At 38.3% G+C, this 18,839-nt stretch overlaps 1 protein-coding gene across 1 annotated transcript in view; it reads right to left on the reverse strand.

Moving 5' to 3' along the window:
- Window positions 1–6,090: 6,090 nt before the first annotated feature.
- The window catches only part of LOC150086954 (uncharacterized), a 43,120-nt gene continuing 30,371 nt past the window's right edge, over window positions 6,091–18,839 (reverse strand). Inside the window, exon 3 of the mRNA XM_090372334.1 lies at window positions 6,091–6,441. Within this exon, the coding sequence (XP_090228460.1) occupies window positions 6,091–6,441 (351 nt within the window). The remainder of the gene's footprint in view (window positions 6,442–18,839) is intronic.

Here is an 18,839-nt window from a genome sequence, read left to right on the forward strand (position 1 = left end):
GAGATTTTATGGATGACAACCAGAGTAAAGAGCAGTGCACTCCTTCCTCAGGGCATAGTTTTGGTTAATAATCCAGTTAAACCTTCATCTTTACCTCTTCTTTTGAACTTCAATAAGAAAATATGGATTAAGAAGTGAATGCTGAATAAATTAAGCCTTTGCTATAAGTTAATTATCATTACTAGACATCATACAAAACTAAAAGCAAAGGAAGATTAATAAGATTACAGTTTCATTATTTATATATTACTGATACAGATTTCATTTTCAATATATGTAGTGTGGCATATGCATATTGATATAGTGTAGCATATTCAATATGCATAGTGTAGCATTTGGTCCTTGAGGTTGTTGTTATTTGGTTTTTAGGAGCATTAGCAACTAAGGCCATACTGCTCCATAGATATGCGGTGGTCATTCCCTGACCTTTCCGCATCCTCCGTATTTGGTGGTCACGGGCTCGAACCCAGGTCTAATCAAGAAGCGTGTGCTACGCACTGCTGCTCCTGCCCACCTGGCTACAGAGGATGAACGGAGGATACACCTTGAGGTTGTCGCACACATTCTCTCAGATATGCGAGTCAAGCTGTACTTGCTACCTGGGAGTCTAAAATGCTGATGGAACTGCTATTCAGACATTCAAGTCAAGTGAACCCAATTTTGGTGAAGTCTGGACGGTTGTGACAACCAAATCCTCTGCTTGCACCTTCATGATGATGGGACTGTTAGTAATCCTGGGTATAACCCCCATACACAAGCACGCTGTGAGTGACCACCCAGGTGTGAACCAACATAAGCAGGGCTCAAGGTGTAGCGCCCACACCACATGGAGGAATGCCACCCCTATGTGTTAGTAGGCAATACAATGTTGTAGATGACTCTCATCAACCGGTGCAATACCAGCACTTTGCTTATTGGAGGTTTGAAGTGAAAATCCATGTTTAGTCTCCAGAACTAAGTTCTGGTCAAGCCTTTCCCATCTCTTCTATCATGCAGTATGACTGATGACTTTTGAGGTTATGATGGACATCACGGTGAGATCCAATCATCCTTACATTTCGAGGGTACAGCTCTAAAATGGTGTTCGCAGGCCGGCCGCTAGTTAGTACGCCGGACCGAAGCTATTGGTAACACTTTAGGTTTCCGAATAAGCTAGAGTACAATCTTGCTACCTCTACTCTACCAGATAGTGACTCGAGGGAGTCCAAGTAGTGTGTATGCGGAGGGTATTGTCGAGGCCATGTTATGTCAAGGATCTGGGTATATTCTTACAAAATTTCATTACTTCATACAGAATGTCCCCCCAACTTTTTCTTACTATTGAATAAACCATGAATTCTCAAATTAATAGAGTAGGCTTATCTGCGAAAAGATCTAAACCTCCAAAAACACTTATTAGTTCATTTCACAAATATGTGGTCTCAATTCTTATCTCAATAATGTCCATTTCCACTTGCAGTCTGCCAAACCCCCATGTACTTTTTCTGACAGAATCTCACTTATCGGTTGATTCAACTATTGATCTCAATTGTCCAAATTATTCACTGTATGATTCCTTTCACCTCAAAGGTGGTACTTGTGCAAACGTCCGTTCCGATTTTCCCTGTCAGACACTTGGTAATTTGGAATCTCCTCTTTTCGATCTTCTCTGGCTTAAAATCTCTCTACCTCATTTTGTCAAATCCATCTGTTGTCTCTAGTTCTCCCAATTCCACTAATCACTTGGAACTCTTTGACTTCCTCCCTTTGCAACTTGACTTTCTCCAGTCAAACTTTCCTAACAGTGGGGTAATTTTCCTTGGTGATTTTAATGTTCACAACTCCAGCTGTCTTCCGTTTTCTAGCTACACTGACCCAGCTGGTCGAGATGCTGAGGCTTTTGCAATTACTGACCTTGCAACAGATTGTTCATTTACCTACAAGAATACCAGACAATCCTAACCATACAGCCAACACGCTTGATCTTTTTCTCACAAAAAATCCTTCTAAGTATATGGTCGAATGAGTGGTCCTTTAAGCAACTCAGATCACAACTTGGTGATTGTCTGTTTTCCAATGGAACCTTTATCTAATGGCTATTCCCAACCTCATGTTGTTTGGCATTACAAGAATGCAAAATTGGATGACCTGCGAGATTTATTTTCTTCTTTTCCTTGGTCGGACTACGTTTTTCAAAACTTCTGGTGTCAACTTTTGCTCAGTTTGTGTCAATGAAATTATTCTTGTAGGAATGGAATTGTTTATCCCATACTCCACTTAAAAATCTCACCCTTTATCTATACCTTGGTTTTCCAATAAATGTGCTAAGGCCGTTCAGGAGAACAATGCTGCATATCGTAATTGGCTTGTTTCCAATTCTTCAGTTTCATTTTCTGCCTACACCAAAGCTTGCAACAATTGTAAAGCAGTTATTAATCAGTTCAAACTAGATTTTGAGCAGGATAAGAGTAGAAAACTTGCTTCTTGCCCTAATGGTAGCCAAGCATTCTGGTCTCTTGCCAAAGCTATTGGCCACAACTTTTGCCCATCTGTCAAAACCAGATGGTTCTATTGTCACCTCAGTCAAGGATAAAGCTGACTTGTTAGCATCCCATTTTATTTCCAACTCATGTATTAATGATCTTGGTAAAACACCTCCCACCATTCCCAACACGTTCCATTCAATGCCTCCTGTGGTCTTCCATCAAAAGGATGTCAGAAGGATTTTGATGCTAAGAAAGCTCCAGGTCTTGATGGTATTTCTCCACTTGTTATCAAAACCTGCGCTCCTGAACTTACTCCTGTTCTTTGCCGCCTTTTTTCACTTTCTTATTCCCATGGCGTTTTTTCCTTCTGCTTGGAAATTTTCTCTTATCCAGCCAGTTCTTAAAAAGGGTGAGAAATCCCTCCCATTCAATTACTTCTACTCTTTCTAAAGTAATGGAGAAATCAATTAACTGCCAACACTTAAAATACCGAGAAACCTTCCATCTGATCAACAATCGCCAGTATGGATTTGGTCAGTGTCGATTCACTGGTGATAATTTGGCTTATGTTACCCATTTATAGACAAATTCAATGGAAAAGTTTGATGAAACACAGGCAGTTGCTCTTGACATCTCAAAGGCTTTCGGTCGTGTTTGGCATAAAGGTCTTCTAAATAAACTTCCATCTTATGGTTTGCCAACTGTTTTTTGTAATTGGGTATAGAGTTTTCTCTCTGATCGCTCACTGAGGGTGATGGTAGATGGCTCTGTCTTCTAACTTGTCCACTAATGCTGGTGTCTCCCAAGGTTCAGTTCTTTCCTCCAATCTTTTCCTATTGTATATTAATGACCTTCTTCCATTGATCGGAAATCCTATCCATAGGTTTGCTGATGATAGCGCATTGCATTCCACTTTCCAGTTTGAGAAACCTCGGCCTGCTCAATCAGCTTCAATTTCTCGAATATGCGCTACCAATTCCTTAAATGCTGATCTCCAGGTAATTCTCCAGTGGGGCAAAGACAAGTTCATTGATTTCAATGCTTCTAAAACTCGGCCCTGTCTTATATCTCACAAAAAGGATTCTTCTTCAGCTATACTTATCTTTGGTGACACTCCGATTTCTAGGAAAAATGATATCTCTTTTAGGGATTACTCTGACTTCTAATCTCTCTTGGCACAAGCACATTACAAATATTTCTTCCTCTGCATCTAAAAAACTTGGTTTTCTCTTTTGTTCTCAGTGTTTATTTTCTTCCAAATAGCTGTTCACTCTGTACAAATCACAAATCCACCCTACAATGGAAAATTGTTCCCACATCTGGGGCAGTGTCCCCAAAACCTCTCTCAGGCTTCTAGATTCCATTCAGAAGAGGGCAGTTAGTTTAATTAATGACTCATCTCTAACAGAGTCTCTCAACTCGCTGTCTCACAGATGTACTGTTTCTGCTGAATGCCTTTTCTACAGATACTTCTGTGGGCATTGTTCTTTTGAATTGGCTTCCATAATTCCCACTCTCTCTCTCTTTCAAAACAGTCCGAACATGCCGCCACCAGCCAACATCCATTTACTGTCCAACTTCAAACCCACAGAACCAGCTTTTCATCTACCTCATTTATTCATCCAACTGCCGTTTTCTGGAACAATCTTCCTTCATATGTCTCTCCTCAAAATTACAGTCTACAGAAGTTCAAGTCTAATGTCAGCAAATATCTTCTCTCGTCTTCTCAACCTCCAACCCAAGCACAGTACTAAATACTATAGGTTCTAATACATCGTGTTTGGGATTGTCATAAAAAAAAAAAGTGACTGGAAAAACAAGACTGACGTTAAAAAAAATTATCCTGTTAATTAGTAAACTAACCTTGGTTTATTCAAAGTAACTTCCTCCGACATCCACGCATTGCATGCAACAATCACAAAGCGACTGGAATGACTGATGGAAGGCCATGACTGGTATACTATTCAGTATTCTAATCATAGCTTTTTGAATGGTGTCAATGTCATCAAAATAACAGCCTTTCAGTGGTGCCTTAAGTTTTGGGAACAAAGAAGAAGTTTCATGGGGCTAAGTCTGGTGAATACAGTGGGTGCAAAAGTATGCATACTTCTTTGCTAGCCAAAAACTCCCAAAGAATGAGAACCTTGTGGCTTAGTGCATTGCAATGCAAGAGGTACCAATGCTGTCTTCTTCATACTGAGGCCACACACGACAGGTTCTCTGCAACAAATGTTTCAAAAGATTCAGATAGTATCGATAACACTTTAGCCAATGGACATCAAACTCTGTGCATAATTCCCTTGCTACCGTAGAAAGTGATGAGCATGGCTTTGATTTTTGGCCTTCTTAATGAAATTTTTTGGCTTTGGTAGAATTCGCCAGTTTCCACTCTGCATGCTGTTTTCTTGTTGGAGGTCGTACTGAATACATCTCATCACCCTTAATGATCGAATTCAGGTTGAGTTTGCTTTCAGTGGCTTCAATGAGTTCTCTGCAATATTTACCTCATGAGTTTTCTCCAGTATTTACCTCATGAGTTCTCTGCAGTATTCACCCCATTGGCCATTATTAATGATTGCAGAACAAACCATGCACAGACCTTTTTCTTCAAATCCTGGGTTATTATTTGTCAAATGCTTGCCTTATTAATACACAGATTTTCTGAAATCATTCAGAGCATCGCATATCAGTCATTGTTAATGATTTCCCACACCCTTTCAATCAACTCTGGCATTCAAACCATTTTTGCTGAGCCCAGATGTTCGTTATCTTCCAGTTATTCTCTGCCATGGACGAAATATTTATTCCACTCTTAACACATGTGCACAAATCAGACAATTCTTTCCACACATTCGCTTCATCATCTGAAATGTTTCTGTGGCACTTTTGCCCAGTCGAACACAAAACTTGATGTTTGTTCTTCATTCCATTGTCCCTCTACAACACAAACACAGGAGAGACTAGCAGTTCAGTTCACACTACATTCTGAAATAGTGACAATTTCTGCTGACCTTGACTGAGGTGCTCGAAGAACAATCATTTCTTGATTTCATGTTTACTGTTAGTAAACATGAAATCAAAGAATGTGCATATTATGATATAACCCCCATTTCCCAACACAGAATATAATTTCATGATTTTAATGAAGGATTTTCTAAGAGGCTTGAATTATGTTTTTGGTTATAGTTCAACAGTCCTCTGTGACAATACAGTGGTTTCATCATTTGTCACCCATTTGGAGAGGTCTAGGTTTCAATGCCTGTATATAACTGGAGGAATTTCTGAAGTCCTCTTCAATTGAGGCTATAGTTAGTTGATATAATGTGAAGGGAACAGTTTTTTCAATAGGTTTTTCAGCCTGCACAACATGCAAATCAGCCCATTAAAACAAGCTTGTATAGAATAATGTACAATGGTGTAATACAGTTTAAATCACTGATATGTCTAAAATCCAACAAAAATGACAACAGAATCTTTCCATGCTGCAGAGATTTAAGAATATCAACACCCGAGACCAATTAGCACAATTTTTAAATTTAACTAAGACTTTTTATTGATTTTTAAAGCTAATATAGATACATGGTATACTGTTAAGTGTTTCATCAACTTGGTAAATTTTCTTTCTTCAACATACCTCATTTTGCAGTACAGAAGAATGAAATCCTAATGATGATAATGAACTAGCTGAACCATTCTGTGAGGGAAAGGGACTCAAACACTGTCCATTTGGATATCTTCTATCATATCTGTGGGTGGAGAGTGATGGTGAAGGTTGCTGGATTGCACAAGAAGTAAAAGTAACATTTTTGTGAAGAATGCTTGGTGACATCCCACTTATGGAATGATCAGCTTCTACTGAAGTTGATTTACAGTGAACATAACTGCTTGTGCTACACTTGGGACAAAAGTGATTCACACTTGGTAAACTTGAAGGTAAATGACTTGTAGTGAGTAAATCAGGAAAGGGAGCTTGAGACTAGAAAACAATAAATAAAGTAAATTTTTCAAGAGGAATTTTTTTTTTTTTTATTTAATATAAAATGTTATTACACTTATTTTAATATATGCTAGGGGGCGTCCCCCCTGCTCACTTTGCTCTCTCACCCCCGACGCATGCTTTTCTACGTAAAATGTAGAGGTATGTGGAGTAAGTCAAATGTTTTCCACGTAAGACACCTGTAAAAATGCACTGATTGATATCTAATCAGGAAAATGACGTATGTAATTATTTATCTGTGCATTTGTAGTGTGTGGCATTTTCAAGGTTGAAAAATATCACTATGTAATTATTTACCTGCATTTACATAGGTCACTTTGGATAAGGCGTTTTGCTTCGGTTTACATAATGAATGAGGAATATTGTTGCATCCAAAAGAGCAGGACTAAAATATTTAACTTAAATATTTACAAATATACAATATTCATTAATATACAAAAATAACATTACAATGGAACATCAAATGTTCCACTGAGGTCCACTTTTATTTTCTTTGGGAATGCAAGGATGATTGCCATATGCTAAGAACTGGAAAACTGACCTTCCAAATAAATTTGATTATAGAAATATAGCAACAGTTCTAGAGAGCGAGATGAAAAGTGTTCTCATACTGAATATTATCTGGTCCTGCAGTGCTGACTTTTGAGAAAACAAGTGTTGTTGTTATGTTGTTGTTGTTATTGTTATTTTTGGCGCAAGGGCTGCTTAGACCATATTGCGCCTATCAGTGATATGAAAGTTATCAATGGTGACTGTTATGGAAACAGTCAGAGACGATCATATAGTTTTATTCGTTTAAGAAAACAGAATAACTCCAAGGGATTAGCATCGTTGCCTATGATGTGAGAGAGTTTTAGAGGTTCTTTTAGATTTGGAAGGAAGCTGAATGAACATTGCCGAGCATGTTTGTACAGAGTGCATTCAACAAGAATGTGCTTCATTGTTAGCTGACAGTTGCATTGAGAACACTGTGGAGGATCATTTCCTGTAAGGAGAAATAGGTGAGTAAACTGGCTGTGGCCGATTCGTGCTCTGGTTAAGATGACTTCTTCCTTTCTGTTAGTACGAAAACTAGAGGTCCATAACTGTGGTTCTGATTTTATTTCCAATAGCTTATTACCCGTTTGAGCTTGCCATAGAAGTGTCCATTGTTCCTTACATGTCCTTCGTATCATAGGTTTGTAATCAACATATGGAACACAAAAGCCTGAAGATAATGGGTTAGATGGATGTTTTGCAGCATGGTCTGCGCATTCGTTTCCTGGGATCCCAGTGTGACCTGGGATCCAGCAGAAGATGACTACTTGTTGGCGTTCCTGAATAAGAATCATCTTACTTCTTATGGTTTGTATTAAAGGATTGGTTGGTGAGGAGATGTTTTGTAGGGCTACTAGTGTACTCTGCGAGTCGGTATATATTATACTTTTTTTAATGGAGCAATGAATAATATTTTCTAGGGCAAGTTTAATGGCGAATAACTCAGCTGTATAACTGCTGCATTCAGTAGGCAGAGATACAGAGATGGTGTTAAAAGGGAAAACTGCTGCAGCACCTACTCCACTATCAGACTTTGATCCATCTGTGTATATTTTCATGAAATGCGGATAATTTTGTGTGTGAGAAGTATGAAGTTGTCGCACGTTAATATTTGCAAGGGAATCTTTTCCCCAGTTCAGGAAGTAATTGTCACAGGATGGATTAACCCAGGACCATGGGGGAACTGAAGTGTTTGGATCTTGGAGGACTTTTTCAAGGTGCACATTCCAGCTTTCAGATAGAGCCTGCAATCTGATGCCAGTAGGTTGGACTGCTCTGGGTTTATTTCTGTAGAACATTTTAAACTGTGGATCACTAAGTATTGGCCAAATTGGATGGGTAGGCATGCTTTGAATTTTAGCGGCATAATTCAAAAGTAACATCTTCCTTCTGAGGCAGAGTGGAATTTCATGGGCTTCGGCGTAGAGACTTTGTACTGGCGATGTTCTATAAGCACCTGTAGCAATCCTAAGGGCAGAATGTTGAACAGGAGCAAGCCGTACTAGCACACTCTCCCTAGCAGAGTCATACACCGGGGCTCCATAATCAAGACGAGATCTAATTAGAGTTCTATACAGGTGAAGTAAGGTGTAACGGTCAGCACCCCATGTTGTAGAAGAAAGAACTCTGAGAATGTTCATTTTTTTCTGGCAGGTTGTCCGGAGATATTTGATATGTTCTAAAAAATTAAGTTTCCTATCAAAAATTAGACCGAGGAGGCGAATGCTACTCATAACTGAGATAGGATGATTTGTTAGGTGTAGCTCTGGGTCAGGATGCATCCCTCGTTTGTTACAAAAGTGAATGGCACTCGATTTTTGATGAGATAGTCTGTAACCATTCTGTGTCATCCATAGTTCAATATTGTTTAGTGAGATTTGTAGTTGCCTTTCAATGAAGTTCATATTCGGCGAACTGCAGGAAACAGTCAGATCATCAGCATAGAGATATGAGTTCACAGTCTTGGGAATACATTTGGTAATATGATTTATTCTCAATGCAAATAAAGTAGCACTGAGAACTGAGCCCTGTGGTACTCCTTGCTCTTGTATATAGATTTGTGAGAAGACTTCTCTATAGCGAACTTGAAAAGATCTATACTGAAGGAAGTTTTGTATGTAGCATGGTAAGTGACCTCTCAGGTCAAGGGAATGAAGATCTTTTAAGATACCAAAACGCCAGGTGGTGTCAAAGGCCTTCTCTATGTCAAGGCAGACCATGACAAGATGTTCATTTCGTATAAATGCATTCCTGATATTTGTTTCAGCTTTAACCATAAGATCTAGGGATGAGCGATTTTTTCTGAAACCAAACTGGTTATCAGAGATTAGATGTTTTGAATCCAGATACCATGTTAATCGGCGGTGTATAATTTTTTCTAATGTTTTACTCAAACAACTGGTAAGAGAGATGGGTCTATAATTGTGAGGGATAGAATGATCTTTGCCTGGTTTGGGAATTGCCACTACATAGGAGTGATGCCAGCGAGTGGGGTATGAATGTTCAATGAATATACGGTTGTAAAAGGTCAGCAGCAATGACAGTGATTTATTGTCTAAGTGTTGAAGCATTATGTAATATAGTCCGTCTGGACCAGCAGCACTGTTCTTTGAGGAATATATAGCTTTTTGAAGTTCAATCATAGTAAGTGTCTGATTGTATGGTAGAGAAGCAGCGGTTTTGAAGTTAAGTTTTGATTTTTCGGCTGAGGCTTTGATCTTCTGAAATGACGGATCATACGAGTTCGAGGCAGACAACTGGGAGAATATTGTCCCTAGAGTATTCGCAATTTCTGCAGGACTAGAGAGCTCCTGTCCATTCCAGTTGAATATTGGCGAGGATAATGGAGGAAATTTGCCATTTAGCTGTCTTATTTTTTTCCATATTGTTCTTACATCAGTATTTTTATTTACTGAAGTCGCAAATCGGATCCAAGAGTTTTTTTTAGCTTCCTTTCTGATGTGTCGGGCTTTGGCTCTTAGTTTCTTATAATTTATAAGGTTGTTGGTAGTAGGGTATTTGCGAAATATATTCCACGCTCGGTTTTTTTCTTTTTTGGCATTCTTACATTCATCGTTCCACCAATAATTTATGGGTCTGTAGGTGACTGATTGTGATTGTGGGATGGCAATGGATGCAGCTGCTAGAATTTCTTTGGTGATATGATCAGTGGCTGTGTCAATTGGGAAGGATTCAATGATCTGTTTATCAAATGAAACATGAGAGGTATACTTGGCCCAATCTGCCTTGGTAAATTTCCATTTTATTTGGTTTTTTGCAGTTGAAGAGCGTGATGTTTGGATCTTACAGATTAATGGGTAGTGGTCACTGTTTAGTGGATCATCTAGAGCTGTCCACTCAATATTAGGAAAGAGGATCGGAGAGCATATTGATAGATCTATTGCAGACACTGTTCCTGTTGGGAGATGGATGTAAGTGGGTGAACCAGTATTTAGGATGGTTAAGTTTTGTCTGTCAATGAGCATTTCAATGAGTTGCCCTCGTCCATCTGCATTGGGAGAACCCCACAATGGATGGTGTCCATTGAAGTCGCCCAATAAACAGAAAGGGGTTGGCAACTGCATTATAAGATTTTCAAGTTCGTGAATAGTACACGGATGATTGGGTGGTAGATAGATCGAAACAAGAGTCAGAGTGATGCCAATTGCTATTCGGGTAGCAACGGCTTCTATAGAGGTTTGTAAAGAAATGCGTCTGCATGGGACTCGCGAATCTATGAGTATGGCTACTCCACCACGAGCATTATTTGCAATAGGTCTATCTTGTCTGAAAAGAGTATAGTTTTTTATCAAAGGAGATACCTGAGGAGTCAGATATGTCTCCTGTAGGCAGATGCCCACTGGTTTATGCTGCTTAATTATGTCGTATATGTCATCAATGTTGCTCCTAAAGCCTCTACAATTCCATTGGACAACGTTGTTCATTATTTCAATTTAGATGAAGGAACTGAATCTGACTGCTTTTTGGAAGTCTGTTTGGCACGGTCAATTTTAATCCTTTCTCTTTTTGAGAAAACCGGTCTTTGGTCTATTTCATCCTCTGGATGGATCTCCAGAATGGTTTCGGTATCATCTTGATTGGAAATTTCATTAGTATCCATAAGGGAGGAGTCAAATGTCTGTTTTCGATTAGAATCTGCGTTATCTGCTTGGACGGATCTTACGGGATCTGCACCGGCAGAAGGTGGTATCGTGACTGGTGTATTGTTAGCTCTAGTAGAAATCTGTTGCTTTGAAGGTTGAGGTGCAGAACTGAGTAGGGAACGAGCCCATTCTGAAATAGAGGTATTTGGAGGTATTGATGTATCAGTCTGCACCGATACTGAATGAAACTTTTTAGCGGCTTCAGCATACGTGCGTCTAGGTGTGATTAGTTGTATTTGCTTTCTGGCTTCTGGGAATGAAACTTTCTTTTCTATTTTATATTTCTGAATTTTTTTCTCATATTTCCATTGTTCACAGTTTTTAGAAAAGGCTGGATGGTTACCTTTACAATTGGCGCAGAGTGGAGCCTGGGCTTTACAGTCAGCCTGGGAATGATCTTTTGAACCACAGTTAGGACATACGGGGTCTCCTCGACAGACTGTTTGTGAGTGTCCGAATTTCTGACACTTGTAACATCTTATTGGGTTCGGGATATATGGGCGAATGCGACAATGCAAATACCCTGCTTTTACGGATGAAGGTAAATTAGGTGAGCTGAATGTCAAAATTATGCTACGAGTTGGAAGGAGTTCTCCATCTTTTTTCATCATAATTCGTTTTGCCTGTGTGACTTTCTGGTCCTGCAGTTCCTGAACAATTTCTTCTTCTGATACATTCATCAGGTCCCATTCAGAAATAACACCTTTGGATGAATTAAGAGTGGCATGTGGGGACACTTTAACTGAAACTCCACCAAATGAGGTGAGTCTGAGTAGAGACTCAGAGTGTTTTGAGTTGGTGGTCTCAACAAGCAGGTCGCCAGATTTCAGTCGTCGTACCATTTTAGGGGAGCCAGCTACGCTCTCAAGACATTTTTGAATGAGGAATGGTGATAAACTACCCAACGATTGGTTAGTTAGCGAATGCAGAATCAGAAAACTTGGGTTTTCCATTCGGGGAGCATCCGTCCTCAGTCTCTTTGGATTGGATAAGTCATTATCGGGTATGTGCAAATCTAGTGTATTTGGATTTGCAGTCCTAATCGGTGGAAAATTGTCACAGTCCATGTTTTGCTCCTTTTGGCCCTGGGGGTTGGTTTTACCACCCAGATTTCCGGCCCCGCCACGGGGAGGCAGGAGCAGTGCCACAAGGTGACCAAGCGGCTAAGTTAGTTAGTTAGTACTATTAGAAATAAAAAACAGAAAGGTAACTTTCCTTTCTGGGCCTTTGCCTACTTCTTCTAGTGCAAAAGAGCTACACTAATTAATAAATAAAGAAAACGGTTGTTGAAACAAAATATAATCTATCACTTGAAGGCTCTTTAGAGATAACGCTTTGAGATACGCAAAGAAATCGCTTGGTCACGGAACGCTTGGCACCCGGGGCCGAAAACAAGTGAAATGGTTAATTCCACTTGAATGAATGGCAGGTTATAAGGCTCACCTCTGCTTGAGAAAAAAATTAGTGTGTTTCTCAGCTGGCTTCTTCAAAGTCAGGAACTCTGAAGGGTATAAATTTCCAGAAAAGACTTTAGCAAATGCTTCACCTAGAGTATTGACAATAGCCGTTGGGTCTGCTACTGTAACTCCCATTGTCCACTAATATACAAGGTGTGGCTGTTAAATAACAAGACTGTGTGTGTGTGCAGCTGCTACCCACCAAGCACCACACAGCAGTTTAACTTTTCCCTAGTTGTCTGCCAAGTCATGTTACAATACAATCATTAGCTTCACAGTGAGACAGGTTTTCGTTACCTTGTGTTTTTGCAGTTTTCCAGAAAAATGACAGACAAAAGAATCAAACAACAAATCAACCTCGGAATTTTAACAAACCTAAAGAACACACCAACTGAAAATTATGTCTAGTTTATGGGAAGGATACTATGTCAAACCCTTGCATGTTTAAATGGCATAAAAGATTTTTAGAAGGAAGAGAGAATGCGGATGACAATGAATGACTGAGCCAACTTGTATACATCAAAACTGATGAAAATGTGCACCAGGCAAGGATACTGATTTTAAGTGATTGCCATCTAAACATTAGAATAGATGCATCAGAACTCAATATGGACAAAGAAACAGACAAATTTTAAGTGAAAATTTAGGCATGAGAAGAGTGTGTGCACTCTTCTCCTGGCAGAAAATGGTGCCAAAAATTTTGAATGAACATCAAAGAATGAGAAGACCCCAAGTTTGTGAAAATGTTTTGAAAAAAATTGAAGATCCTGATTTCCTGAGTACTGTAATTACTTGCAATGAAACTTGACTGTTCCTGTATGACCCAGAAACTAAAAGACAGACAAAACAGGACAGGCAAAAATGAAAACCATGCATTTTGTTTTTCTTTGGTATTAAAGGAATTATTATTATTGGCCATATAGTGGCCAATAATAATAATTCCATAGGTTGGATGAAAGAAAAAGAAAAATTGCACTAATTTGTAGAATCACAGAAGACTATGTAGGCTACCAAAGAAAGAAACCTAGACTTTGTGAAAACAGTGATGTGGACCAATGTTTATACAAGTGGTTTCCACAGAAGCATAGTGAAGGAGTACTGATAAATGAGGTAATTTTGAAAGCACAGGCACTTAAATTTAATAAGCTGCTTAGTGGAGATGACGATATATTTAAAGCTTCTGAAGAGTAGCTTTGAAGATGGAAGGCTCGTCATGGGATATCCCAGTTTAGTCTTGGTGGCATTACAGCAGCAGAAGTGTTTCCTGAATTTCTGCAAAATTGATTCATGATGGTGAATTCATAGATGAACAGTTGTTCAATGGTGAAAACACAGCACTGTACTATAAGGCACCCAATGAAGTGGGCATGAAAACTAACAGAAAGAGAATTACTATGTTACTATGTGTAAAAAAAAAAAAAAAGACTGGAAAATACAAACTAAAGCCATTGTGCATCAGTAAAAGTCAGATTCCCCAGTGTTTTAAGCAAGTCAACAAAGTTTCTACCTCTGATTTATAAAAATAGTTCCAACTCTTGGATGGATGAGTGATATTTTTTGCTTCATAGTTTTAAAGAGTTTGTACCATCGGTGAGATGCCACTTGCTTTCCAAAAAAACTTGAAGAAAAGGCTCTGTTACTGTTGGATCATTGCCCAGCTCATCCTTCAGCTGATGTCCTGAAATTAAAAGACAGCAAGATCAAAGGTGCACTTCTGCCGAGGAACACAACTGCACTAATTGAGCCCATGGATCAGGGCATTATCTGAGCCTTCAGCCTACTATATTCAAGCTCTAAAATTTCTGAAAGTATTAACACTGATAGTCGTTATGTACAATACTGGATTAAAGCGGGAGAAAGGAAGTTCAACAGCAACTGAAAACTGCTGGAAAAAGTGTACTGAAGAGGACCATATCACTAATAATAACCTTGAATTAGCAGCATTTTCTGAACAAGAAGTAAAGGCTACTTGTTTTTTTTTTGTTTTGGTAGTTGTTGGCGCATCGGCTTCTGTGGCCATATTGCACCTCCCAAGGTTTTTGCAGTACTTTGATCCAAGCCCGAGGCGGGAATCGAACCCGCGACCTTTGGGTTGCCGGGCAGGTACTTTACCCACTCGGCTAGCCCGGTCGGCAAGGCTACTTGTAACGTACTTGGTGGCAGTCTTGGAGTAAATGACCTGGCTGCTTGGATTGAGGGGGATAGTGTGTAGTATTTACTGTCAAATGGCACTGAGGTCCACCTCAACCCCATGTTGTATACTCTGTATCACAGTACAAACTCTGTAAAGGCCAGAGGTAGTGAGTTTTAGTGTAGTCTGTGTAGTATAATGTTGGTATGTTGTTCCTCTGGCCACTTAGCTGCAGTCCCCCCCATGGAAACAAGGGTGCCCCATTACCCATCCTTCATGAGGAGGTGGGCCAGGTTGTAGGGGTACGAAAGGTTCTCTGGCTGGAGCAAACCCTGGCATCACCAAAGCTTGCCAGAGAGGGCCTCTGAAAAAAAAAAAAGAAAAAAGTTTGAAGAGAGAAGGAACAGATGAAGAAAAGACAGTGGATTAGAGTAAGGCTTCCACCTGGGAAACAGAAGTTAAAGGGGACAGAGGGGCACCCCCTGTGAAATGAATCCATGCTCCGTACAGCAGAGAAAGTTTTGTAGTGGTAGAGTCCACCAGAAGGAGGAGGAGGTTGCACTGTAAATCTGTAAATGTACAGAACTTTTCTGTTTTGAATACTAGGCCAGCTGAAGCCAGTGTCTGCAGATCCCATGACATGCCTCGGAAAAGGGGTGTTTTCCCGACAGGTTGTTCTTCATGCAGTCTAATTGGAGAGGCCTGTCAGAACAACATACTCTACATGTACTCAATTCATCTGCGCACTTGTTATACTTACACATAGACAAGTACACTACTGTTTTTTTTAACATATATTTAGAGACAGACTAATTAAAAAGACATTACACTACATTCTCTCATACATTTTCCATCTTGTATTCATCACCATTCAATTAGACAGGACATAGGCACTACCGAGACAATTTATTTTATTTTTTATATATATGTAATACTGATCACAAGCATTCACTCAGTTGCCACAAGTTTACATGGGTGACCTGATATATATGCACATTTAAACAGCTTAACCTATCTGAATGGAAAAGAAAAAAAATATATTTTTCTTTTTTTATTATTTTGTTTTATTTATTTTTTTAAATATTCAGAATACAGTTTAAATAATCTACACTTATTTGACATTTCCATGCACTCACCATTCTCACACATTTACCCACTCAGAACAGGATGGCAGACATGTGTGTGCCTGTGTTTTTTTTTTTTTTTTTTATTTTTCAGGATAAGTGGACATATTTCTCACCCAGAAATTAGGCAAACACACATGCATGCAGGCATTTATGTTTGCCTTGAATGGGTTGAGCACGCTGAATTCTGATGGGATCCTTCCACTTGTTCAGATTACAAACCTAAGGGGGCATAAATTCAAATTAAGAAAAGACAGATGTAGAATTGATGTGCGGAAATTTGCCTTTAGCCAGCGGGTGGTTAATTGCTGGAACAAACTTCCATCTGTTGTTGTGGAAGTTGATAGGTTGAATAAATTTAAGGAGGAACTGGACAGGCATTTGGAGGGAATGTGTGATTTTTTTTTTTTTTTTGGCTGATGCTGCATAAGCTCATACACTTGCTTTCTTGCATCACATGCCACTACTACTACTACTATTTGCTCATGCATACACAGTTACACACACATAGGAAGTAATCTCACACACGAGTTGGGTGTGTGAGTATATACTGCAATAGATTTTTAAAGTATACGGGGCTTATGTAAATTTAAAGAGAGATTGGGCAAATACTTCGATTAAATCAGATAAGTTGTTTTTTATTTTTTTTTATTTATAAGGACAGTGTTAAATAAGCTTGGCTTTTCTTGTAATTCACCTCTGTCATTTTACTTCACTTTTTCGATCGTTCCTATTTTCTTGCCTGTGATGGTCCATTGTTGTTTATGTTAGATTTTCTTACCTCATGTGGCCAATATTTCTGCTATTCTCTCTCTCTCTCTGTGATCTCAGATGAATAATTTTTTTTTTTTTTTTTTTTTTTTTGTCTTTCTGCTCATTAGCTCATTAAACCCTTTCATAAGTCTGACATCACAGCTTTGTATAGTGGTTGAATTCATATATATTGGATGTTTTTCATTGCTTTCTGATGCAGTTGCTTGTTAGTTTCTGCCATCTTTTCTTTTTATCCTTGGTCTAACATCTACCCAGAATGTTTTTTTTTTATTATTATTATTTAACTTATTCCAGTAATTTAAGGAAAATATACAGTACGAGCTTCCATGTTTTTTTTTCCAGAATTGTTTCACGTCATCCATCCCTTCTCTCTCGCATGCACACAAACTGTAATGCAGCTTTATAAACTTAAATGGAAGTAACTATTAGTATTTTATATATATATATATATATATATATATATTTTTTTTTTTTTTTAATACTCATAAGCAGAACTATTTGTATATGCATAATTTTGTAATTTGGTACGCTTGGTTTTATAAACTTAAATGAAAGTAACTAATAGTTTTATTTTATGGTTATTACATTTTTTATTTTTAACAGAATTAATAAAAAAAAACTGTCTGAAAAGATCAAGTGTAAAAAAAAAAAAGGATAAAACATTGGAATACTCCAAGCAGAATTCATAAAAACAAAATTTTCCAGAAATCTATAAGAAAGGGTGACATTGTAGGGTTCAACTTCACTGTTTTTGTTATGACTGGGGACTTGGCCACTGCTAGATTAATATAGAAAATAGAAAAACCAGTCATAATTTTGTGAGATCTTGTTTGCTTTGTTGGGAAAGTTATTTTCCCAACAAAGCAAAACAGTGGTACTGTTTTGTCATTACTATTGTGTAATGATTGTGTTCTACGAGTACCACTATTTATATAACTTCGGAAGACAATCCCTTTCTCAAAATGATAAGAAAATTAAAAAAAACTGGTGTCTGTAGTTCTTGGCAAAAGGCTGCCCAATTGGAAGAGCTTTTATTAACAAAATAACTGTTCCTGAAGCTAATGTTGTGATACAAAATACATATTCATCTACTAGTACCATAGTGATAACTAGATATTCCATAGGAAAGTCCACATAGCATTTTATATATCCACAAGAGCCAGGCAAATGCTTCCTCCTCAGAATATGCAACTTCTGTCTTGTGATTTTACTCTTAAGAGCTGGCTGAAAGTTGACACCTCTCCATGTAAATATTGGCAGCACACCAAGCTTAATACCCTGACTTCTTGCCAGTATGCAAGGATGGCTCAAAGCTTGAAGTGTTTGTAGGATCTGTTTGTGTCTTCCTAAGCGAAACTATTTGTAATCAGATTCCACATGAATGTAGCATATACACTACAGAATTACATGAAATAAAACTGACATTGAATCATATAAAATCCCATCAGTATCAAAGGTGCAAGCTATATACCAACTCTCAAAGTGTATTGCAGGACTTATCAGAGATGAGAAGCACTTCATCTCATTTTGTGTTAGGTAAAATGAATGCTACACTCCCTTTCAGAGTTAAACTTTGATATTTGCTTTTGTTGGATCCCTAGTCATGTTGGTATCATAGGCAATGACTTAGCTGATGCTGCAGCAAAATCAGCAATACAAAAAATCACATTCACTTGTTAGTCCCCTATACAGACTACAAGCATTTAATCAACAACAAACTATATATATATATATATATATATATATATATGATGGCAAGAATCTTGTCAAGAATGCACCACCAACAAGCTAAATGAAATTAAGCTTGTAATTATGCAATGGCAGTCTAGTAGGTGCAGGGTTCACCGGGAGGAAGTGTCTTTGCTGAGATCTGTATAGGACAATGTCACCTGATGCATTGCTATCTGCTGATGACCAACCTACATGTAGAAACTGTCACACCATTTTAACAGTTCAGCACATTTTAATCAAATCATGTCTTTTAATAATGAATGCCATCTTTGTTTTACCATCTGTCTGAGCCTTATATACTCAGACAGATTTTAATGGACAATGAATCAGATATATTCAAGTTTTTGTATCTTATTAATTTATATACAGTTGGACCTCTATATAACAAAATTTATGGTTCCCTTGAAAAAATTCGTTATACAGAAATTTCGTTATAAAAAACCACTCTTTCAATAATGAA

The sequence above is a fragment of the Mastigoproctus giganteus genome, chromosome 4, assembly GCF_048544385.1.
Source record: "Mastigoproctus giganteus isolate SK-2022 chromosome 4, ASM4854438v1, whole genome shotgun sequence".
Taxonomy (NCBI): Eukaryota; Metazoa; Arthropoda; class Arachnida; order Uropygi; family Thelyphonidae; genus Mastigoproctus; species Mastigoproctus giganteus.